Raw genomic sequence first — 26,298 nt, forward strand, 5'->3', positions numbered from 1 at the left:
GTTTTTGAATAGATATATGAACATTGGTGAAAATGGAATTTATCTAAGCAAAAGTTGGAAGATATTTAAGTGTTATTTTCGTAACTGTTCGAACTAAGTATGTTACTGCAAGGAGTGTCTTTCACTATTAGAAGACACTATCCAATATTTAATAGACTATATCAGGGTCGTACCCACGGGAGGATCCAGCGGGACTGGTCCCCTCCCAAAACTTCCTAACTCACCAAGCATATACATTTGTACACTTTCTTAATAAAAACTATACTTGTTTAATGGTGAAATAATTGATGTAACATGAAAATACGATGTAACACTTCATCTGTACTCTTTCTCTTATGAAAACAATTTAATTCTAAGGTAGGTGCAGGTAAATACGTCATATTAAGGGTCTTGTATTTTTTATGGTCTTAATTTTCATGGAACACAAAGTACAAGATATACGCGTTGTAGAGTAGCCTTTTCCGCGTGTGGAAGAAACTGTGGCAATGATGTACATATTCACTTTCATTTTGTACCCAAGGTAAAAGAAAAAAAAGTATTACAAAATGGCGTATTTACCAGCACGTGCAGGTAATTACACCAAGGCTAGAATACTAATAGAAACCTTTAATAAATCTTGCAACTGCTTATATCATCTGTATTACACGAACTCAAATATTACTAGACATGGCTGAAGCAAAAAATAGAATAACCAAAGTGCAAGATGAAGATAAAAAGATAAAATGTAAAAAACGATAAAGTTGAAATGAAGTTTAAACTGAAAAGCTTTAGAAAATAAGAAGATAAACAAACAGGTCACTGAACTGTGGCTTAAAAAGAAAGACTACACCGATATTACGTAGAACATGTGGGACAAATGAAAATATCTTTGTCTTCTGCAGTCAGTCCTGAACAAGCCCTGGCGTATTTCGCTGCACCATGTTTGGTATTGATTTAGTAGCCATGGAATCACAAATACTGAAATTACACTCACAAAACAAGGTGTTCCTAGACGGACACGAAATAAGGCGTACATTGCTGTAAACAATCAGTAATGTTCCGAGTTAGCACAGTACTAATAACAGATTCTTACTCTATTGAAATAATAACGTCCTTCCATGGAGCCTTCCCGAAGCAAACAACACTGCACGGAGTGGCGGTCTCAGCGCTGTCTCCCGGAGTATTCGTCAAATCGGACTTGTACAGGACCGTGGCACATAATTGGTGGCGCCTTCTAGGGGATTTCGTCAGAAACGTCCCAGCGCTGAACACTTGGCGTATTTAGCCGCACTGGCGTATATACCTCCACTTACCTTGTTACTTTTTCCGAAATATAGGTGCAAGTTTTTGACAATTACTTATCGTCTTTCTGGTTGCAGAATAATACCTGTTCAATAGTACATAGACGTAGTGGCTTGTAGGCCTAGTATTTGATCCCCCAACAATAATTTCTGCGTGCGCTCGTGCGGTAATATGCATATAGTAGTATACCTTAAAGGTGGTTTTCTGAACACTGCACCTTGCACTAGGATTCATCTATCATCGCACAACACTAAACACAAAATGTGAAGCACTTAATTTGTTACATTTTCCTGCATGAAATCTCGTTGTCACGGTCACTGTCATTGGTTTCTTGTCACTTGTGTTCAACGTTGTAAAGTAGGTCTATATTTGGAGGTGTACTGTAGCAACAATACATAATTGTTTTTCACTGCATTTCCAGTTTGATGATTTGTGTAATGTATAGACAATAACAGACCCTAGCTGTAATGTTACTACAGGGATCACAATAAAAATCACAACACACAGAGACAGTACAAATATCCTGCCTAAAACAGGAGCATAAGAACTTCGCCTCTATAAATCTAGCTATAAACAATCTATGCCAGCAGAACTATCGGTTATTTTCAAGGATGTTATAAAATAGAGTATGGTGGAAAGACTACAAGGTAGTTGCATGCGCATGCCGCCTGAAGCGCTGTCGTGGCTGTGACGTCATCTGGTTTGCAAGAGACAGCGGGAAAAGGCGCGGCTTTAAGTGACAAGTGGAAATTCTTTGTTACTTTGTTCTGTTAAATGATATCAAGAATGCCTAACTGTGCAGTGTACGGCTGTAGTAATTATTACAGAAAAACTAAATGAACTAAGATAAAATACTTTAGATTTCTTCAAAAAGAGGGTGAATGTCTCCAGAAATGGATTTTAGCTTGCAGGCGACAGGAAAAATAAACCTAAAATATGGTAAGTTTTACATAAAAATAATCAATAAATGCAATGTTAAATGAAATTGTAAAAAAAGCGATTTCATTATGTAGTTTCTTTTTAGTATTAATAGTATGTAATAATAGTATATAAGGCTACAGTAGCTTGTGTTGATTCTGCATACAAAATCCAATAGTACGATTTAAAAAGACGAACTTTGATTCAAGACCCGGATTTGAAATCATGAGGGAGGGGAACCGACAGAGGTTATCATTTCTATCATCATTTCCTTCTACATAAGATACTGAGACAAAATTTTCCCCACAGAGGCAGGTATGTAACTCGAGAAGGGAGGCACGATGATCTAGGAGGCTTACCTCCCTCGAGTTACGCAAATGGAGAGCATTGAACGCGTTAAACTAGTTCAGGTCGCATTTCATTCTGGAGGTCTGCATTCCCTGTAGCATCGGTGCTAAAACGGGACTTGGAAGGTTCGTAATAACGATTAACGGTTACAAAGATATATAACAATGTATTAGATTAAGAGAATAAAGTATCCACCTACCATGTCAGGGCGTCATTGTCGGGACATTTTTACACTCAGATTTTGAAATTTTTGTTCATTTTAATCATAACTTTGGGTAATTACATATACATAGGGGCCTCCTCCAGAATTAGAAAATTAAGAATGACTGCAGTAAATTTAAAAATATAGTAGTTACTCAACCAATCAAGGAAGCACGGTGGCTCAGTGGCAGAAGGCTCACCTTTGGCGCAAGGGATACTGGTCCGCTTCTCGGTCAAGTGAGTTTCTGGTGGAGAACATCGTGTCCCTGAGCATCGCCGGCTACGATCTCTTAGCGCCTTACCATATTCCTCTCGTAACATGGGATTCAGCGTACAGGGGGTAGTTGACCTTTCGGCCGTTGTGGCGCCGCTAACGTGCACTAAACAGAAGGACAGGTTTTCTGTCACGTAAATCTGAGTGGATTTAGACAAGTGTAGTGTGGTCAGGATTGCCAAATAAAAATAGTCTAAATAAGGGATGGGTTGACTAGTTTCAATGAGTATTAACGGGAAGGTTTTAATAAACATGATCTACTGGTAGAAAATGAACCAGGCATCACATAAAAAAGTAATCATTTTAGACTGAAAGAAATACAAAAGTATGAACTAATACAAAGAGTTAATATAGATCTAAGAAAAAATAGGTAAATCTTACTTTTAAAACATTGAATTTACGTAATCTAAACTATTTCAAAAATCCTACTTCACGCTTGACTTAACTGTACGGATAAAATTTTTTAAGTTTGGATTTTTCTTTAGGCTGTCTCGAAAAACTCAGCTGTCATCAACTGGGCAGAAACACATATTTCTGTATCAGTCCATTTCAAATTCATATGTGAGAAAACTCTTTCCACAAATGAATTTGACTGCGGGATCCTTAGGCAAAAGGAGACGACTTTAAATAAGTTTGGCAACTCGGAGCTTTTCTGAAATAGCATTTGCCATTTACTGGCCAGGTTCATGACGACTCATTAAAAATTGCGGGCTTTAAAGTCGTTTTCTGAGGTAAATTTGTCATTTGGGCAAAATACGGGATTTTTGCTGCCCCGTATCGAAGCTCCCTGGGACGCGGGACAAAATCATAAAATAAGGGAGTGTCCCTTAAAATCCGGGACATTTGCGAACCCTGAGTGTTGTGTTTTACGTAATTTTTCTCCTTGCTAAAAAAAAAAGTCACGTAGCGTATGTAGGCACTATAGTTGCATAATACTTGCAGTATCTTTATGTAGTAAAATTAACAGCACAAAAAGTATTCTTTTATTGTTTTAACTATGGTATATTGTTGTGTACCATTTTGTTTGGGAGCAATGATATGTAGGTTAGCAGAGCCACTGTATGTATATACAATAAATCGAATTTTAAAAACTGGATTACTATCTCTGCCTTCCACCGCAAATTCTACTAATATTTCAAAGGAAAATACATGTTCCCGATCACTTTCCTGATTCTGAAGCATACATCCCCATACCAGATACAGTTACAGAATTGTTGACTGGTCTTCATACTGATCCTAGTAAGGTTGTTTTATGGTGGGTAATTAATTTTATTTATTTATGTTTCTGAGTAGTAATGGGATCTATGCTTAGGTTGGTTCTTTTCTACGGAAAAAAAGAGACCTAAAACCTTTAGCTTAGGGGCAAGAGTGCCGATTTTTGTGTAACTTTGGGGAGCCCTATGGCAGATACGCTTTAGTAGAACAGGAAAACGAATTACTATGTACTGTAGAAATTGAAGAACCTACTTCACCTTAGCATTCCCCCCCCCTATTAGGGGTGCCAATTTCAACTTCGGGGGGCCCGGCCTCCAAAGCTTCCCAAGATTGATGCCCTTGCTAATGGGATAGAAGAACCCAGAGCCTTTATTTCAGATACTATCCCAGTATTTGGTGTGCCAGTGGTAACTCCAAATTTCCGTAATATTTATCTAGATAAAATGATTTTATTTACTTTTGTGAAATATCGCATAGTAGACTCCTATTTACATCTTACTAAAACAGATAATATACAAAGATCCCATGTTGTAGAAAGATATTTATGTATTTCTGACAATCTACCGTATGAAACCTACTAATACGATAATACCAGGGGGGAAAATATAACCATTTTGCACTAGGAGAAAAATACACACATTCATTAAAGTGTAAACTAAAAGTGAAATTCAGTTAAATCATAACGCAAATGAAATCCAATCCTTAACAATTCAGATTGTACACACTATATGCACAATAAGAAATTAGTCAACTCATAACATTTTTAAGAAATTAGTCAATTCATAACATTTTAGCCTATTGTTCACTACTATTGTCACAATTTGTATAATACTTTAATGTTCCCATTTATGGTTTTGTTTTCAGACATTTTATTAGGAACAGTGAAATTAGCTTCTACTGCTTTCTTAGGAAGTTTTGTAAATCGGAAAATTATTCAAAGTATAGATTGTGCCTCATGTCACAAACTTATCAGTCAGGACAAATGCAATTCCACGCTTATGAACTTGATATATAAACAAGACAGTAGAAACGTAATGTGCTATCCTACAAAAGAACTAGTATAGGTGATTAACGTTGTTGAAAAGGCCCATCGGTTTGTGAATACTCGAATTTCGGAAACTCTTTCCGCCTATATTGTTTCCTTTCTGCAACACTTTAGTATTTGCAGTGCCTCTTTTCGGACAATCATTCATTCAAATTAAGTGTAAAAATTTGCGATGTAATAGTTCCAGTGTTGCTGAAGAACATAGTAGATGTTGAAACAGGATGTTTTGAACATGCAAAATTTCTAAATGCCAAGCCATTATCTGGGGAAGTGCCTCGTTTGTAATTTGTAAAGGTTTTCTTTTCGGTGTGTTTGTATTATCTTTTATTCTTAATTAATCGATATTAATTGTATTCAATTTTAAAAACAGTTTAGTTTTGTGATACTATATGGGAGGGAGGGGGGGACTTCCTGTTATAGCTAGCCGTTTCATTTGCCTGCTACACTGAGAAAATATTGGTGCACGTAACTAGCGCCACAGCGGCTCCTAAAGGAACTAGGCCCTGTTCGTTTGTCTGTGCTATTTGGGAAGGCGCTAAGAGATCGTAGCCGGCGATGGCACTGAGTTTGTCGGAGTGTTTCCATTTTCTCATTCCACCAAATTCCACATAATCATTCACTTGCATTTATCTTATGTCTTCTTTGGTCCACGGGACAGCAAAGAGAAAACTTATCAAGAAAATTATGTAATTTTATGGTTTATATGTTTTCTAGTCTAGCTGTAACACCCCTACATCGTCTTCACATATGCCTAGTAGGCCTACTTTGTTTCTTGCTTGAAATAATCATGTTGTTGCAATTTCTTTGTTTGAGGTGCTTTGTATATACATATTTATTTCTATATATTTTTAGAACACAATAGTATATGTAACGTTTTATTTCGTACAAATGTTTAATAATACAGTTTGTTATGGCGTAAATTTTGACACTAATATTCAGAGAACTGTCAATTTCACCAAACTTTTTGTTCAAATACAAATTCTATAAATAAGCGATCAGCGATTTCAAATAAGATGATTTTTTTTTTTTTTTTTTTGTAAATCAAAATTAAAGACGATGTTTAAAATATTAAATACGTGCGTCCCTACTCAATAAAGTTTTCAACCTTCCCTGAGATTCTGATGAAACTTACGTTTGAGCAACCTCTTAAAAAAAAAAAAAAAAAAAAAAAAAAAAACTGTCCAAGCATAACGAAAATATACGTACGTGCATCTCTGTTTACGCAAACAATGAATTCTCCCTTGAGATATTCTCAAAATTTATATGGGGTCATCAGTAAAGAATTCTCTTTCAAGCAAAATAATAATAATAGTAAATCAAAACCGATCAATGTGTTACGAAAATTTACTTGAGCATATATAAATATATAATAATGAAATGCATTAACGACACTATAGATTATTCAGGTCTATACATACTCGAGTGTATTACTTCAGATGTTTTAAAAAAAAAGAAAAGAAAGAAAGAAAAGAAAGAAAAACAGAAAATGTAGTGAGTAATGTTGGCTTGTTCAAGCTTCAAAGTTGTTTAATATGAACTAATATTGTTGTTTCTTTTGCTATTGTAAATATCTTTCTTTGAATTCACTTAGCTTAATCATTGATTACATTACGTTTATATAATTACTGTTTGTATTAAAATTTTTACTTCGTTGAAGATCACTATAAATAGAAGAGAAGTTTGCGTGTAAGATACCAGCGAGCAAGCGCTTGTTAAAAGTTCATCTGACTCTCGTTGGCCACGTCTGCGACCAAGATGACGTCATGCACCAGAGCGACAAGAATGTAGCACTGCATTGCATCCACCTTGTAGTCTTTCCATCATGAAATAGAGGATTTTATCATATGTATCTTCATCCTATTAATTCAATGAAGCCCCCCCCCAAAGAAACGAGAATCGGAACATCTGATTGGCTACTCTCGTTTCCGCAATGAATGTTGGGTGAAAACACTATGATCATACCGGGTAGAGTAGGGGGTGGGGTGGCAAAACTGTGACGTATGGCTTCACGATTCTGTTGTATAGGCAGATCCTCTATTTTATAATATCCTTGGTAATTATTGCCAACAACCGACATGCTTTTTAGCGTCACAGAAGTTCACTTTTGTCAATTACGCTCGCAAAGTACGCAACACTAGTTGCCCTCAAGCATGTCATTTCCTTAAGCTTGATGTAAATAACAACTGACCTAGTCTTATCTTTGGACAATGTTTTAGTTAAATAGAAAATAAAAGCTAAAAGTTAATATTAACTTTGAATTACATATTATTGACCACACATCGTACTATGAAATGAAATGAAATCTTAGAGTTTGACGTCCCACGGTTATGCCGGTTAGGCTAAAGGAGACGGTGATTATGAGAAAAGAATGAAATGGTGGAATGAAGAAAGTGGGAGGAAACGGGAGATCCCCGAGAAAACCGACACACACGGTGGTTTTCCACCACAAAGTTCACTTGGCGGGAGCAGGGTTTGAACCCGAGACCCCTAGCACCAGAGGTGAACGCTCTACCACTGAGCCACCGCGGCCCCACATCGTACTATCTTCCTGCTAAGTTCATAATGAAGAAACCTTAATGAAAGTACGTTTTAGTATCAATTTCATCTTAACAGATGGCGTGGTTTTCGTTCACCAACATTTTTTTTTTTTTTTTTTTAGAATCACAAAATAACTTATTTTCCTCGACTTTATCGAGAACTACGCATGAGCTTCCACATCCATGAATATAATTTTATTTAGATCAACAAGATCCAGCTGTTGTTCAGTAGTAGAGGATTCACCTCTAGCCCGTGGTTCGATCCCAGGTCGCGTTAAGTGGGCTTTGTGGTTAAGAAGCAACGTGTGCGTTGGTTCTCTATGGTCTTCCGTTTCCTTCCACTTTCTTCATTCCGCAATTTTATACTCCTCATTATTACCGTCTCTTTTAGCCTACATGGCATAACCATGTGACTTAAAATTGAAACATTTCAATAAGACTGGTTGATCGATTGATATATGTTTGATCTTAGGACATTTTCTTTTTCGTTAAACGCTAATAACGCAGTACAGTCTAGAATTTTAGTTTGATTACCAATCAACATTTGATTACACAAAAATTAATATAGTAAAAGTGCCCTGGTAAGGTAGAAAGTAGAGTCATTTACACACGGGATTCGGTTCTCTCCCACAACCATTTATTATACAAGTTTCTGTTACAGAGCAACATAACACAGAATCAATATAAGTGTTCAGATACAGACTTGTGTCTTTCCTAATATTAGGGGTTTGTGAACCCTTCTCCCATCTCAGGATATGCAATTTAATCAAAATGATATGATAAATAAGTACATTCGAGATAGGGACTATCCAGATTGAAAATTAATTTCAAATGGTTCAGTCGTTTTCCCTTGATGCGATCACAAATAGCGTGACTTTTGTTTTTATCAATAGAAATAAGTTCAATATCATTTATGCAAATAATGTTTGTTTCATATCAGGCCCGTAACCAGGGAGGGGCTACAGTAGAAGATGACCACCCTAAATTATTATATTTTTTTACCTCTTCTAAAACAAACGTTGGAGAGAATTTCTGAGTCAAAACTAAATACGAAATTCTCGCAATTTTATTTATCAAATTAAATTTAATTTAGCGTTTTTTTTTTTTTTAAATTTCTGCACAAAATATTTCTCATTAGCCTTTTCGCATTTCAAAAATTTCAAATCTATGTACCCTGTTAGCGTACTGTAACAAGCTTCCAAGGCGTTGAACCATATGCACTTCCAACAAATAGCTAGTTGTATCGTGGTTCACAACGTTAACTAGGAACATAAGTAAAGTGCAAAGTCTAATTTGTTTTGGAAGATAGAAAGCTGAATGCAAGAAGTTAACAAAATGTTGCCTTTAATTATATCTTGATATCACCTACATACTTCAATTTTAATTATTATTAATCAACAGAAAATCAATTCACAAAGCAAGTTGTATTAATTACAGATATTTAGTCTTGTTTTCCACGGGGCGCCGTGTCTTCTAGGAATGAGACGATACATGTATTTGTCTCCTCTAGTATCCAATTTTACCATTCGTGGCTCGTCTCGTTTTAGAGCTCCTGATGTTGATCATTGGCATCAGTACACCATTTGTACTTGAATACAGAAATAAGACGAGTAATACAAAATATAACATTTTATCTGTACGACTTTGAACAGAAAATCAAGTGTGAATAATTTAATGTACATTTTACATTAAAATCAATAATATTATATTTTATTATGAAGATTATTAGGAAAATCTTTGTACCAATATCGAATATTCTGTACAAGTTAATCGATTCTGATTTCCAACGCTAAAACATCATCAACAAGAAAATTATTATTCTTCAAGTAATTAATTGAAACGAATTTATGGAACCCGTAAGCAGAATCTTCCTTTCCTTTAGTAGGTTTTGCAAAACAGTCAGAATGATAACCATAGAAGTTTACGCTTTTATTACAAGCATTTCCTTCGCAGATTGCAGTGAAAGTTATTCGTTTCTCACAAGGCCATTCAAGTTCATCATCATAATCTCCTGATAAAATTTCAATAAAAAGAGATATAAATCCCTCACATTTCATATCTATTCCGTTTGGATACAAATTTCCCCGTACTTTATACCCTCGGTAGGAACTATAGAAGCTTGGACTGCAAATAAATTCACCACTTGGCACTGTTAGCAGCTTCTCCGAAAATTCCGTGACTTTCCATAAATATCTTCCAGCGGTATTTTGGTTAACCACCTTCACCAGTTCCTTCCTGTATTCTTGTAGTTCACGTACTTCATTCAACAATTTGTCTTTGTCTTTCTCCAATTCATTTACTTTGTTCATTAATAGTTCCAACTTCTCTGTAAGTTTGTTGTTAAGCGTTTTCTGATTTTCCATCTCATTTTTCATAAGTTCCATATGAAAATTATTGTAGTTATGGATGTGTCTTCTTAATCCTAAAGGGAAATCTTCGTATTTACATTGTAAACTTTTGAATACACAACTGCTACGTAGGTTAGGACACTCCTCATCTAGGTGTGTTCCTAGGTTCTTCCTTGTAACGGTAAGTCCACAAGATTTTGGACACACAACCGGAGCTTTCATACAATTGGCGACATGTTCATGTAATGATTGAGCCTCTGTTTCTGTCTCACAGTGCTCACATGTCACAAGCCTTCTGGGACATTCTGCAGTCACGTGAGTGAAGAAATGTTGTCTTTGAATCTTTTCCCCACAATTTAAATGACATCTGATACTAACCATATCACATGTTTCAAAGTGGTCAGGGTACGCATCCGCCACTACTTCGCTGTCACAAAATTCACATTTCATGACACGCTTGTTGCAATCATTTTCCCAATGAATAGGCATGAACTTTTTAGCTATTCTAATATTACACTTGTCACATTCTTTTACTACATAATCACATACGAGTTCATGATCTTCGTTCAATAACTCTCGACAATAAAAGCAAACTTTATCACCTTTGTCATGTACCAATGAATTCTCTGCTTGCATCAAATTTTTATTTTCAATATCCACTTCATTTGAGTTGTCAATTTGAGTTTTATAGTTTTGTTCACTTTGGTCTTGAAACTGCATTTCACCATAGTCATTACTGTCACTACCACTATCCCAAGACGTTTCCATTTTGATAATTTATTCTCTTGAAGTTTGAAGAGTTTAAATGTTTAAACGTCTGAACACGACATTCAGTTATTTCCTCTAGAACGTTCATGGTTTAAAAACAGAAAAAAGCAAGAACGGGATAGTGTATTAATTTGAAAACAAATTCCACCAATTCATATATTGAAGTGAATATAAGTGAAAGTTGTAAGTTCCGTTCGGAAACGAGTTAAACGGATGAACATTGTTATATCACAAAATACTGGTTCAGATTTACTGTACGGTTTCACAGATTTGTAAGATTTACAGAACAAATTTGTAATAATATTTTAATAGACATGTTTTAAATAATCTAAATATGTTATTTCCTTACCTATGATATGCTTATCTACGTAAAAATATATTAATAAGTGTTGAACCTGTTGTTCACAAATTCCCCCATAAGTTAGCTAGTAGCCATTGTAAATGAAGTGAAGTATCTGAAGTCAATTTACTAACTCATGAGGCGCAACTATAGAAATGTCCGAGAGTAAAGGGATCCACGTGGTTGTGAAATTTACTTTAGCAATATGTTATGTTAGGGCTACTTTTGAACACAAATATGATAGCAGTGAAAATATCGGGATATTACCAGTTATGTCATTAGTAATGTACAAATATATAATTCAACGCGTAATGTAAGTAATTTTATGTCATATATAGGGTTTTGGGCTATTCTCGCTATACCTACCTTTGCTTGACGCACCTGCTCCCTACGGACGCACCCGCTCCCCTCCACTCGGGCCCCGTAGTGCGCTCCTGTACTAACTTGGTTAGATAGCATTCGTACTTTTTGTTGGTCACCTAGCACAAGTTGGTTAATTTCTTTTGCACAATACTTTTTATCGTGTACGCACATTGAAGTAGGGATGCGCACGAGTCCAGGCATGTCTTGAATCTCGACTCGACTTGAGTCGAATTCGAGTCGAGATTAGAGTCGAGACACACTTTGTAAAATTCGAAACGAGTCGAGATAAACATATTTCTCGACTCGAATTTTCGAGTCGAGACTGCTCGTAAAAATCTCGACTCCACTCGAATGTCTCGAAAATCTTTATATAATTGTTAATATTATTTTGAAGAAAGCATTCACTCAGAAACACTCGACACGAGAATTTCGGAAACTGTAGAACTTGTCGCATGTTCGAGGAGTGCTGTGGTGAGTGTCTTCTACAAGTGGCAAAACTATGGGAAACGAAGTCCAAACGTCGAGGGATTGGGCGCCCCCCATCTCAATACAGATGTCGGATGTCGTAGGCTGGGCAGACTGGTGAAACAGGACACGCTGCGAACTGTGTCGGAACTAACATCAGACTGTAGTGTTGGGCAAAGTACAAGTATGTCTGAACTAGTGTTGTAAAATTTCCGGAAATTTTGAACCTGTTGGTAAAAAAAAAACGGTTTTTTTATTTCTTTCCGAAAAAATTAGAAAAGTTGAACAAAAATAAAAATGTTTGTATTAGGGTAATTTTACTAGTAATGGAATCTTTTTTTTTTTTTCAAACGCGTGAAAAATGTAAGTTCAGAAATATCAATATTGCGAATATTTAAAAACGCACTCGAAAATAAAACTATTCCAATTATTATCTATATATTAAAATGCTAGGTTTATATGTTTGTCCCCAGAGAAAAGTTTATATGTTTGTCTCCAAACTGCCGTTTTCACTGATCGATTCCACATTTTTGTGTAAATTGTCCAGTTCTAATTCAATATTTTTTTAAAAGAAAAACATGGTCATTAGTTCTTTATTACATTTTTAGGGGTATACTGGAAGTATTGAAATTTTTTAAAAAGTAAAACATCATGCCCTACGAGTTATATATTCCAACATCACATAGTTGTATATAGGGGTTGTATGTCTCAGGCGTTTGTTTCATGGCCAAATGATAATGAAAAACGAAGGATAACCATTTCTCCAGTCTGAGATAAATCTTCATTGTTTGGAGTATTTTGCCCAATGAACACCGTATATCACTGACATAATTAATTGTATGTGTAATTTATTTACTTATTATATACTGCATGTAAAAAGAAAGAAAACACTGGTCATATATGAATTAGAAATTCCAACCAGGAGTGGGCTCAAATGGTGCGAGATATTGAAAAAATATAATCGAAAAAAAATTCCCCACTATGATACCCCTTGCCGATTTTTATGAAGACGTCCTTCACTTGTATCTGTAAAGGGACATGTGCAGATATGAGGAATGACAAGGAGATTCATGCTCATATGTGAATGATGTCCTGTGTAGAGAGCGCAGGTTCATCTAGTTGAAAATTAATAGTCTGCACTCATTTCTGTTATGTCGTTTGTTCGTGGATGTGCATTAATTACAGAACTTTTGCAGTTACATATAAACCTACCATCATGAAGTGTTTTTGTTGCAACAAATAGGTCTCTTGAATGAAACTGAGTTCTTAATATGCTCTTTGATCTCGTGAGATTTTTTAAAAATTTTAACCAAATTACTTCTTAAGAGAAAGAGCAGTAGGCAAATTTCACTAATCCTCATGCACTAAAATATATAATTACTATTATTTAATATTCTAATATAGACACTTATACCAGGTATAAACTTTATGTACAAAATTCTGTATGTAAACAAATACATGTTTTCTAGTGTGACAGATTATCTATTACATATCAAAATGAAAGTGACTATGTCGTAACTTAATACGTAACTCTTGAATAATTCATCAGACCGACCTCAATAAAATTTTCAACATAGATAAGGTTCGGGATGGTTTTTATCATTTCACTTTGAAGGTGCAACTTGAGGAAAGGGGAGAGGGAAAAATGAAAGATATTAGTGTCGAATTCATAATTTTCGGGGTCGATGAAATGAACAGAAATGAACAGTGACACTTCCGATGTCGTTTAAATCCAAATTCAGCCCCACAACTTGGCGGAGGGAGAAGATATATAAAATTATTGAAAATGACCGATATTAGTGTCAAATTGATAGTTTTTGGGGTCGCTGAGATGAACAGTGACAATTCCGGCCGTTTAAATCCAAATTCAGCCCCATTAGTACTCTAAGGGGGAATGATGACATGCAAAGATAATTGAAAATTACCGATATGAATGACGAATTCATAGTTTTGGGGCTCCATAAGTTCATTGGTAACAGTTTTGGTGCTCTCTGTGTCCACAATGAAACATGTTCTCCCGTGCGAAAAACTGGTATTCTGCTAGTCTGTAATAATAACGAACGGAAGTTTCACATACTCAACCCTTTAATATATTTCTCGCTGCTCACTTGTGCGGTATATGTGTGTATGTGTAAATAAGATAATCTCTCTTTTTGAGTTATTCGAAAAATATATTCAAAGAATAAAGAGAGATTTTACCAGGAATCAGAAAACTAAAAAGTAGAATTAAAACCTTTTGCTTTAAGTATTTTTTTCCATTAGCAAAATGCATTGTATATATATATATGCTGCAGACATGTTACAGCAAATAAGATTATTTGCATCAGGCCAAGAAATAGTTTTTAAATATAATTTCCGGTTTTTGCTAACATTTCCGAACAAATTATTTTTTTCTAATGGATTCAAAATTGCCGGAAATTTTACATAGCACAAGGAAGATATCTCTATAAAATATACTATGTTTGATTTAACATATTAACTAAAATGATTCTGTTTCCGTTATTTTAACACTTCCCTGCCATCAAGGGAAAACTTTATAACATTGCTCAAGTTAATTTCAATGCTTCTATACTAATTAAGCTAACTAGGATTATATTTTAGTTTCTTTTGTAGCCATAACTTCATTCTATCACAGTGCTAATTTTAAAGTGTTTGGGTGAGTTGTGCACAAAATTTCTCTATTCTAATACAAGAAACATATGTACTTAATTATCTTAACTCTGAACTTGTAAATGTAAAATAGTTTTCACTTTGAAAGCATAATATAATAAAATATTCGAAAAATTCTATTTTCGCCAATATTTCAGTTTTTTCCAATCTCGGGAAAAACCGTAAAAAACTGGTTTTTACCCAAAATTTCCGTTTTTTTCTAGGACTTCACAACACTAGTCTAAACACATATTGCACCAAACACTTCTAACGATGGGCCCCCGCAGCCGACGACCTATTTAAGTGCGAATGTTAACATCACGACATCGGGAACTACGACTGAAATGAACACGTGACCATCGCCACTGGACCTTGCCGAGTGGCAGAGCGTTGCATTATTTGATGATTCCCGATACATTCTTCATCATGACGATGAGAGGGGGGTGCAAATCCGTCGTGTTCCAAGGGAAAAGCTTCTTGACATCTGTACTGCGGGACGGAAACAAGCGGTTTAATTATTATCTGGAGAACATTCACATGAGCATGCATGTGTCTAGTGGAGCTCGAGCAAGGCACCATGACGGCCGAGGCGTATCGCACACTGCTTGTAGACTCTGTACACCCTTCATGGCGACCATGTTTCCAACGGTAGGGGCATTTTTCGACAAGATAATGCACCATATCACAAGGCCAGGAGTGTGATGGAGTGGTTCGAGCTTCGAGGAACAGGGGCGAGTTCCAAGTGATGTGCTGGCCCCTCAACGCCGGATCTGAATCCAATCGAACACATCTGGGATGTGATTGAACGTGACGTCAGGGCTCATCGGCCCCCGTTCCCGGAATTTATGGGAATTAGGTGAACTGTGTGTGCACAGGTGGGGTCAACTCTTTCCAGCGACCTACCAAGGATCATTGCGTCCATGCCAAGACACGTAGCCGTTGTTATCCGTGCCAAAAGTGAACATACTGACAATTAGGTAGGTAGTCATAATAAGTGGGTTATGTGTGCGTATATTTTAACTCGTATATTTTGTCTCAACTCGAATTTCGAGATATCTCGTCTCGAATTCGAGTCGAGTCGAGACAGAAAGATATTTTCGAGTCGAGACACGAGGCGAGACGTCATTTTCTCGAGACAGGCTTAAATTTCGACTCGACTCGCCTCGTGAGCATCTCTACATTGAAGCCTCCCTAAAATGAATGTGTACTGAAGAATGCAAGTGCAAACTTCAAAAATGATTGTTTAAGATCAATTTACTCATGCAACGAGTTTATGTATGGATCCGTACAATAAATCTGCACGGAAATGTTCTTGTGATCATGAATTTTCACCGTTACTATAAAATCTCCCGTTCAACGTTTACACTATATTTACATTTTCCATACAAATTATCGCTATTCGCTTATGTGTTTGCGTAAAATTTTACTTAATGAATTAAGAAGGAGTGTACTTACAAGGAGGGATGAGGGTCCAGCCGTCCTAAAAGAATTTCCTGCCTCTCTTCCAAATGGAGTTCGAATGTTAGTTGTTTATTTAAATATGTTTACTAAACTAAATGACGAATGCTTATAATAGAACAAATAGAAACACCCACTCTGAACGTGGAAAGAAAAAAGGCTTAATGAATATAAAACTGGAAATTTGAATACTGGAAAAATTGTCCCTCTTTTTTCTCTTTTGGAATTCTTGAAAATGTTGCAACACATGTTTACTAACTTTTGGTTATTAGCGGGGGCATGGGGGCTCAGTTGTAAAGCGCTTATCTCTGGTGCGCGGAGTCCCTAGATCGATGCCCGATCAAGTAAGTTTGTGGTGGACAAATTCTGCTCGTGTTTTTTTCGGGCTACTCCCACTTTCTCATTCCACCATTTCTTACGTCATCATTTACTTGCTTTTATTATCGTCTCCCTTAACCTAAAGTGCATAATCATGAGATCTTAAACAGAAATATTTAATTCCTTTCCATTTCATTTGATTATTTGTTTCTGTATCGAATTTCACACCTCCAACATAAGTTTGCGACTCACATTAAGCCAGGGATGCAAATAACCGTTCGCCCACTCGTCCGGGCAGTGTTTCTTCCAGACATGTTTTTGGGGGGCACTGGCCTCCCGGAGCTCTGAGAGTGCCCCCTCGGAGGAGACGCAAAATAATAATACAATAATAAATAGAATAGTACGAGCAGTGCCCCCACCCGGAATACTAAGTTTGCCCCACCCGGAACATTTTTCCTGAAAGAACGACTATGCCCGGGGCGAGTGGTTCATCGGTGCGGACGAGCTTTTAAAACAGTAAAAACTATAAAAGTCACAATTCGGATAATGGAATGTGGGCTATGGAGGGCGCGGTGGCTCAGTGGTAGAGCGTTGACTTCCGGTGCTTGGGGTCCAGTGTTCGATCCCAGCTCGCGCCGTGTGGACTTTGTGGTGGACAAACACCGTGCTCATGGGTTTTCTCGGGATTCTCCCGTTTCCTCCCACTTTGATCATTCCACCATTTCATTCATTTCTCATCATCACCGTCTCCTTTAGCCTAACCGGTATAAACGTGGGACGTAAAACTCAAAGATTTCATTTCATTTCATGGAATGTGAGCTAGTAGCATTTTTCTTGGGCTAGTAAAAGTTTGTTGCTTATTTGCATCCCTGCATTAAGTATTTTCTGAACAAACAATAGAAATTTTTAATACTGGAAACTGTTCCCTTTAGGAGCCGAAGTTTTCAAAAGACTGAAACACGCTTTTGATTAATTTTAGTCAGAAATCTATATATCAAAATTTTTATTCCAACTTAAACAAATACTGGCATGAAGTTTTTCTGTATAAAGACTTAAAAATTTGAATAGAAAACTGTGCTCTTTCCCTACTAGAAACTAAATCGTCAAAGCATGTTTCTGTATTTTTAATTAACTCCTTGGGTTTGAGTGACATCCATGTGGATGTCATGAAAACATATCCTTTATTAAGGATCGTGTTAATCCTGGAGATGATGAAATTTTTTAGTGAATGAAAGGCATGAGTTTGTTCTACTATTTCTCCTTAAGTGCAGCACCTTACTGACAGAGAAGAAAAAAATCTGTCTCAGTAGATCGCAGGCCTAATGGAGCATTCAATTACGGTACATATGTGTTTGTTTTGACGATAAACAATTGGCAACTTCAAGATCCGAAAAAAGAAAGAAAAAAACTTTGTCTTTGATCTTCGGTCAGTGTTGCCAATCTAAAGCAACATAAAATCCAATCAGTATATCAAAATTTCTCTTTTTAGTCCAAGTGCTCCATAATGCAAATATTTCTTTTTTTTAATCAGTAATGTGAATCCTTTCCTCGCGCGTGCACAACAACTATGCCCTATATAACTGTCTAGACAGTCTTTTGACATTAAAGAAAACCTGGTATTACACCACACACCAGGAATATGATACCTGGAACGTAAGGGGTTAATATTTAAATGCCCAATTCTACTTCTATAACTCGAGCGAATCCTCACTTTTGGTAGTTTTACAATAAAGGATCGAAATGTGTAAGGCAATGGCGGATCTAGCCCGGGCTCGGGGGGGGGGGGGGCTAGGCCGCCCTAGTTTCTGAGTGACAAAAATAATTCAAGCTATTATTTCTGTATTTTGAAAGTTTATAGTAAACTCATGGTACACTTATCATAGTCTAAGACCTGGTCGCACCTCAGTTTTTATTTTCTAGATCCGCCACTGGTGTAAAGTAGAAGAAATTGCCCCTATTCCCTATGTAAGAGCGAAATTTTCGGAAAATGCTGAAACACAACTTCAGTTAATTTAATGGGAAGCTCAGATGTCAAGATTTATCTTTCTAACGTGAGGTATTTTATTCTTGGAAAAAAATATTTGAACCCCATTTAACCTTCTTTATGATACGTATTTAAAGAATCCTTTCTTATCACTTGTTTTAATGGTAAGGGGTTTCCTTACCCAACTTTTATGTTTCTAGCCATCGAAGTAGTTTTTTTTTTTTTTTATGTTGATGAACGAGTCACTTTTATATAATTGTAGCCTACAGATATGTAAGGAAAAATTCTAAACCTTATAAGCATCATAATAATTATGAACTTCCCAAATTGAATAATTATTACAATACTGAACAGTGGCATATCCACAAATATATCATGGAAAGAATTAATAATAACCGTAATGAAGAAATGCGCTTACTCATATACATAATGTAGCGTCACAAGCTGAAATGTGAGGGTGTTGTATTGTAATGTAAGTTAAAAAATAAACTAATTTTTCTGTATACAAAAAATATCAAGCCTTCCAAAAATATCCCTGCCCTTCCTCTTACTCCCCCAAAGAAATTAAAGTTGGCGTCGTCACTGCACGTGGCTCCCAGCCTTCCCTTTCAAAAACTATAAGTAAGTTCCATTTGCTAATTTCTAGCATTATTTATTACAGAAATATCATCTAGTACAAAGGCTCGTCATTCAGTGGAAACCTTGTTAGTGTTGCACGAGCATTGCAACCACCAAGGTCTTTAACTTCTGGGATAGAAAAAAAGAGACTTAACATTCACTCCAATAGTCTGTGGAGCAGAATCTGGTTGTTGTAAGCTCGTTCTAACGCAAGGATCTTATAAAATAGAGGATCTGCCCTTACAACAAAATCTTGAAGCCATACGTCACAGTTTCGCCACCCGTACTCTGCCCACTCCGCCCAATAGGATCGCAATGTTTTGAGTCAACAATCGTGGCGGAAACGAAAGTAGCCAATCAGACGATGCTAGAAACAAGAGTAACCAATCAGACGTACCGATGCTCGGTTGCTTTTTGGCTTCACCGATTTAATAGGATGAAGATACATATGGGCAGATCCTCTATTTATAACATCCTTGTTCTAACGCAACAGAAATTAGTGATAGATTGTTTTTCTCGTTTTTGAACAGTTTAAATTTTACAATTATAAAATTCCAAAATTATGTTACATTAGGTATACATAAGAATAAAAGGAAGCATTGTGAGTCTGTGACTAATCGCTGGCTTATGTTTTCTGACTAGGTAAATCTAGGTATTTGTAAGTTGATACCCTACATCTCTGTTCAGATTGCTGTCTTCTTTCAAAATTGTTATGGCTCCTTTTGTTTTTCTATTCGAATATCCTGAGCGTCTGGAAAGTATACTGATTTCAAAAAACGAGATGGCAAACCCTTTCTTTATATTGTATTCTGCCAGTCCCGATTTGTTTGCTTGAAGGCGTTTTATTTGCATGTTCCTTGCAGTGCACTTGAACAGTACATTCAGTTTGTCCAACGTAAGCTTTGCCACAATTACACGGAATGCGAAAAATTCCTGGTATTGTGAGTCCTAAGTTATCTTTCCTTGAACGTAAAAGCTTTCAGACAAAGCCCAACTTTTTCACTCCAGATAGTATGTATATTGTACGTTATAACTTTCATTTGTACTCACTGTATTATATAAATTGGTGGAGTTTGTTTTCAAATTAATGCACTATACCTTTTCTTTTCTCTTTTTGAAAAAATCTTTAACGTAAAGGAAACAATTGAATGTAGTGTTTAGACCGTTTATATATTTAAACTCTACAAACTTCAAGATGGATTTAGAAGGTTCTACATACAGTAGTGACTGGAGTTACACGCTGTCTCACGGACAAAGTGACAGTTCAGGTGAAGTGGATAATGAAAATAAAAGTTTGTTAGAAGCATTGGAACACGATGAAACCAACAAAGTTTGCTTTTATTGTCGAGAATTATTGAACGAAGATCATGAACTCGTATGTGATTATGTAGTAGAAGAATGTCACAAGTGTAATATTAGAATTGCTAAAAAGTTCATGGCTATTCATTGGAAAAATGATTGCAACAAGCGTGTCATGAAATGTGAATTTTGTGACAGCGAAGTAGTGGCGGATGCGTACCCTGACCACTTTGAAACATGTGATATGGTTAGTATTAGATGTCATTTAAATTGTGGGGAAAAGATTCAAAGACAAAATTTCTTCACTCACGTGACTGAAGAATGTCCCAGAAGGCCTGTGACCTGTCAGCACTGTGAGACAGAAACAGAGGCTCAATCACTACATGAGCATGTCGCCAATTGTATGAAAGCTCCGGTTGTGTGTCCAAAATCTTGTGGACTTACCGTTACAAGAAGCAATCTAGGAACACACCTAGATGAGGAATGTCCTAACCTACGTAGCAGTTGTGTATTCAAAAGTTTACAATGTAAATACGAAGATTTCCCTTTAGGGTTAAGAAGACACATCCATAACTACAATAATTTTCATATGGAACTTATGAAAAATGAAATGGAAAATCAGAAAATGCTTAACAACAAACTTACAGAGAAGTTGGAGCTATTAATGAACAAAGTAAATGAATTGGAGAAAGACAAAGACCAATTGTTGACTCAAGTACTTGAACTACAAGAAGACAAGAAGGAACTGGAGAAGGTGGTCAACCAAAATGCCGCTGGAAGATATTTATGGAAAATCGTGGAATTTTCGGAGAAGCTGCTAACAGTGCCAAATGGTGAATTTATTTGGAGTCCAAGCTTCTATAGTTCCTACCGAGGTTATAAATTACGGACAAAGTTGTATCCAAACGGATTGAACAAGAAATCTGAGGGATTTGTATCCGTTTATATTCAAATTCTATCAGGGGATTATGATGACGAACTTGAATGGCCTTGTGAGAAGCAAATAAGTTTCACAGCAATTTGCCCAGGAAAGGATTGTAATAAGACCGTAAAATTCTATGCCTATCATTCTGCCTCTTTTGGAAAACCTACTAAAGGAAAGGAAGATTCTGGTTATGGGTTCAGTAAATTCATTTCAATTAATAACTTGAAGAATAATGATTTTCTTGTTGATGATGTTTTAGCATTGGAAATCAGGGTCAATTAGCTTGCAGAGGAGATTGAATATTGGTACAAGTTTTTCCCAACAATATTCATACTACAGTAATTTTTTTACGAAAAACGTATATTAAATTTTTCGCACTTGGTTTTCAGTTGAGTTCAATTAAAATTTTATATTTTGTACTACTCATGTTATTTGTGTATTCAACTACAAAGAGTGTTCTGATGGTAGTGATCAACATTTAGAGATCCTCAGAAGAGGAGGTCGAAAACGAGACGATCCATGAATGATAAAATTTGATACTAGATGAGACGAATACCTGTATCGTTTCATTCCTAGAAGACAAGACGGTCCGTGAAAAATCTCGTCTCGTTTCAAAAAAACGTAGACTAAATTTCTTTAATTAATACAGCTTGTTTTCTGAATTGATTTTTTTAAATCAAAAATAAATAAAATTGAAGTAGGGTCTATTCCTTTCTTTATATAAATTCGAATATTACTATAATATGTCAGCTTTAGGTGATATCAAGATACAACTAGAGGCTACATTTTGTTAACCATTTGCGCTCAACTTACCATCTTCCAAAACAAATTATAGTTTACAGTTTCTTTATGTTCACAGTTAATTTTGTGTGACGGACCATCTGTCTTTGTTTGCACTTCTTCATCGGTGCCAAACCGCTGACCGGAGAGAAACTGCTTCAAGTAAGGTGACAAATGATAATCGCTCGGCGAAAGATCAGGGCTATACGGCGAGTGGTCCATCAGCTCCCATTTAAAAGATCTTATTAACTCTTTGAGTTTGAGCAGCAGAATGAGGGCGTACATTTCAACTACTCTCACTGACGGTACGGCTGCAACTGGTGTCACTCCATGCTCAAGGCATACTGGAAGACAGCGCGCGTACGCATTTCGACAGAAACAACGAACATAGCCACTAACAGGAGTGAAAAAAACCGATTAAGAGTTATTTCGGTCACAGGCGTGGGCATACAAAGGCTTGTCAAACGCTATGATAAATGTTCAAACATGGTAACTATGTCGAAAAATAGCTTAAGTGTACAGAGGAAGTAACCAAAAATGTATGGTATTATTTTTACTAGTTTGTTTCTATTGAAAATCAGACCTTATTAAAAAATAGCCCTTGTGCTTTGATCAAATGCGTATCTAAAAAGGAGAGAGATTATGGTATATGCCAAAATAGGGAATTTTCGATGTCTCCATGTTAGGAAGATAAACTTTGGTGGGGGCCTCGGTGGCTCAGTGATAGAGCGTTCACCTCTGGCACATAAGGTTCCGAGTTCAAACCCTGCTCCCGCCAATTGAACTTTGTGGTGGACAAACATCGTGTGCGTCAGTTTCCTCAGGGTTCTCCCACTATCTTCATTTCATTCATTTGTCATCATCACCGTCTCCTTTAGCCTTGCCGTGATAATCGTGGGACGTAAAACTCAAAATTTTCATTTCATTTTTTTTTTCAAGAAATTTGGTACGTAAGCTCCTCATTGAAAATGAAGTGATATGTTTCGAAACCTTTTAGGAAATTGCACTTCTAAGGGGTACAGTTTCTACAATATATTTTATCAATATGTAAAAATAATACAAATATATCTCTCAAATATTTTTCATAAACCTATTTTACCCGCGCGATAAACGGGCATTTCAGCTAATATCCTAATTATAAAAGGGAAACTTCTCAGTCTGTATACCATGCTAGTAGGTGTCGCTATATGCTCTATTTGCTTGTGTGACGCTAGCATGCATTCAGTTTACCAATTTGAAACTATTGTGACGATTTAATTCCAATTTAAACTGTATTGTTTCAAATATATGTTCTCAGAACATCAACCAGGTGAAGCGTTGCTCTCAACTTGAGGGCCAGGTTTTACACATGTATTTCGAATTGAGGTTGCAAGTCCATTTTAAAGTTTAATATCTCACTTGCTAATTATGGAATTAGTTTTTAAAAATGTGTGTTGATCTTGGATATTTATATTTCTAATTAGTAACAAAATATTTTCCGGAACTTACTACATACATATTTTATTTTTAAAAGTTTCACATATAATGTAACTTACCTGCAGAGCCGTACGTTCCCGCCATTCTATACAGTAGGAAAAAAAACAAATGAAGATCTAGATGCAACCGTTCTTCTGCATGACAAAGTATGCTCATGTAGGTGTCAAAAGCAGTAACTTGTGTCCGTGGGTTGGGATCGGACCACAAACGTTGTTTTAGATCGGAAATACAAGGTGTGTTCAAAAACTATCGAACCTTTTGTTGGCAAAAATACATTTATTGATTTAAAAATCCGGAACATTAATCCCCTTCAAATTAGTCTCCTTGGTAATGCACACACTTCTCCCAGCGCTACCGCCATTGTTGGAAATACTTCTTGGAACGTAGTCTTTTGAATGGTGTGCAACCGTGTCGTCGCATTCTGCATTTGATTCAAATAGGGTCCCTTTCAGCGGCATTTTCAGCTTGGGAAATAACCAAAAGTCACCCGGGGCCATGTCAGGTGAATAGGGAACCTAACGACAGAGAGGAATGTTGTGTTCGGCGATGAAAGCTTAAATCAGTGCCCTGTGCGATGTCCAGACGCTATTGCTTCTGCTCCATTGTTAGCAACTTCGGTACAAATTTCGCGGATACTCTCTTCATGCCCAGGGCCGCGGTGGCTCAGTGGTAGAGCGTTCACCTCTGGTGCTTGGGGTCCCGGTTTCGATCCCAGCCCCCGCCAAGTGAACTTTGTAGTGGACAAACAGCGTGTGCGTGGGTTTCCTCGCGGTTCTCCCGTTTCCTCCCACTTTCTTCATTCCACCATTTCATCCATTTTTCATCATCACCGTCTCCTTTAGCCTAACCGGCATAACTGTGGGACGTAAAACTCAAAGATTTCATTTCATTTCTCCTCATGTCCAAACTCTCTTTTAAAATTGATTGTACCGATGCGATGCTTACCCTATATTGTTCGAAATTTATCGAACTGTAATACGACGGTCCTGCAAGACCAAAGTCCGTACTTCCTCAGTGACATTGTAATTCCAGCTTGTTGAGGGCCAACCTGAACGTGGTTCACTGTTCACTGATGTGCGGCCATCTTTGAAGCGGTTGTACCCCTTCTTTATGCGTGAGATGCTCATAGCATCGTCCCCGAAAGCCTGTTGAATCTTGCGAATGGTTTCCACTTGGGTATCGCCAAGCTTTTGGCAAATGGTGTCCACTTGGGTATCGCCAAGCTTTTGGCAAATGGTTTCCACTTGGGTATCGCCAAGCTTTTGGCAAATGGTTTCCACTTGGGTATCGCCAAGCTTTTGGCAAATGGTTTCCACTTGGGTATCGCCAAGCTTTTGGCAAATGGTGTCCACTTGGGTATCGCCAAGCTTTTGGCAAATGGTTTCCACTTGGGTATCGCCAAGCTTTTGGCAAATGGTTTCCACTTGGGTATCGCCAAGCTTTTGGCAAATGGTTTCCACTTGGGTATCGCCAAGCTTTTGGCGAAATTTAATGTAATATCGCTGCCCAAGTTCTTCTGTCATTTTACAAAGCTGAAATTTGTCGATCGTTCACTACCTGTCTTCACTCGTTGGTTGGCTGACTGTCAATGACTGACGCTTCCTACAGGCGGGAAACAATTCACGGCTGAGTACGAGTGTTCCTTGTATCCTCGTCGCCATAAGTGCCTTTACATCGCAGTGACGGGTATGTGACCGCGCAGTACTCCAAGGAAGGGATGGTTGTATAAGAATTTGTGATTAATTTTGAAGAGTTTTTATTTTGACTAGGGAATTAACATAGGTGAAGGGAGTAAAGACACAGATTTGAAGCATCAGTTCACTATTATTGAAGCATCAGTGCACGAAAAGATTCGTATTCTCAGTTTTTCTATTTATTGTTTTATATGTTAATTTAAACACCACAATATGTATCACTGATATCGCAGATCGTATTATTTTTTAAAAATCCTGTTTGTAACCTATTGTCAAAACATTCATCTCCAGACATGATGTAGAGAGAAGAGAAAGAGATACGACATGTGTAATATATGTATATGTGATTCACTAAGTAACTGTAGAAATTAATTAAACGACACATAAGAGAGCGAAAAGGGGCTCTAGAAGTCGGAACTTTTTAGAAACGTCCTAGATAGGTGAAAATATAGTTAAAAATTGCGAAAGGAATCATGTAAATTACCTCTCTTTTCTTATATTCTAGTATACTTTTTCTTTCACATCCAAACATCTCTATTCTGAATTACGAGATAAAGGCGAAGAGAGAAACATTTCCATTTCAAGAATTATATCAGGAAAAAAATCTTTTGACTTAGACTAGATTCGAACTTGCAACCCTTGAATCCATGGCTCAGCGCTCTACCGATTGAGCTAACAACTACTGTTGGAAAAGTCAGATTTCTACAACTACCGGTTGCTGAATGGTGTGTATTAACCAAGTTTGCCGAGATAATTGCTTCATATAGCTATAATAATAATAACAACAACAATAATAATAGTAATAATAATAATAATAATAATAATAATAATAATAATAATAATAATAATAATAATAATAATAAAGCAGAAGAAGAACAGAATCTAAAAAGTCACATATGTTAAAAGTTTGACGTGCAGAGTAAGTCCTAATATGAGATTTTATTAATTATATATAATAAATGTAAGCGTGGTTTATTCGTGCGTGCTACTCAAA

The 26,298-nt window shown here is 36.6% G+C and overlaps 2 protein-coding genes across 3 annotated transcripts in view; both read left to right on the plus strand.

Annotated features, from left to right (window-relative positions):
• LOC145684592 (basal body-orientation factor 1-like) overlaps positions 1-26,298 on the plus strand; it is a 120,546-nt gene that overhangs the window by 17,729 nt on the left and 76,519 nt on the right. The window lies entirely within an intron of this gene.
• Positions 20,280-22,059, plus strand: LOC145685739 (TNF receptor-associated factor 4-like). Its single transcript, XM_081758234.1, has one exon. It carries the CDS (start codon positions 20,326-20,328, stop codon positions 21,634-21,636), a length of 1,311 nt encoding a protein of 436 aa, XP_081614360.1. The 5' UTR covers positions 20,280-20,325; the 3' UTR covers positions 21,637-22,059.

This window comes from Thermobia domestica, chromosome 5 (genome assembly GCF_964235325.1).
Source record: "Thermobia domestica chromosome 5, izTheDome1.hap1.1, whole genome shotgun sequence".
In the NCBI taxonomy this organism is placed as follows: Eukaryota; Metazoa; Arthropoda; class Insecta; order Zygentoma; family Lepismatidae; genus Thermobia; species Thermobia domestica.

What these genes read in the sequence shown, in the direction of transcription:
- LOC145685739 (XM_081758234.1), top strand. Translation starts at nt 20,326, where the DNA reads ATGGATTTAGAAGGTTCTACATACAGTAGTGACTGGAGTTACACGCTG.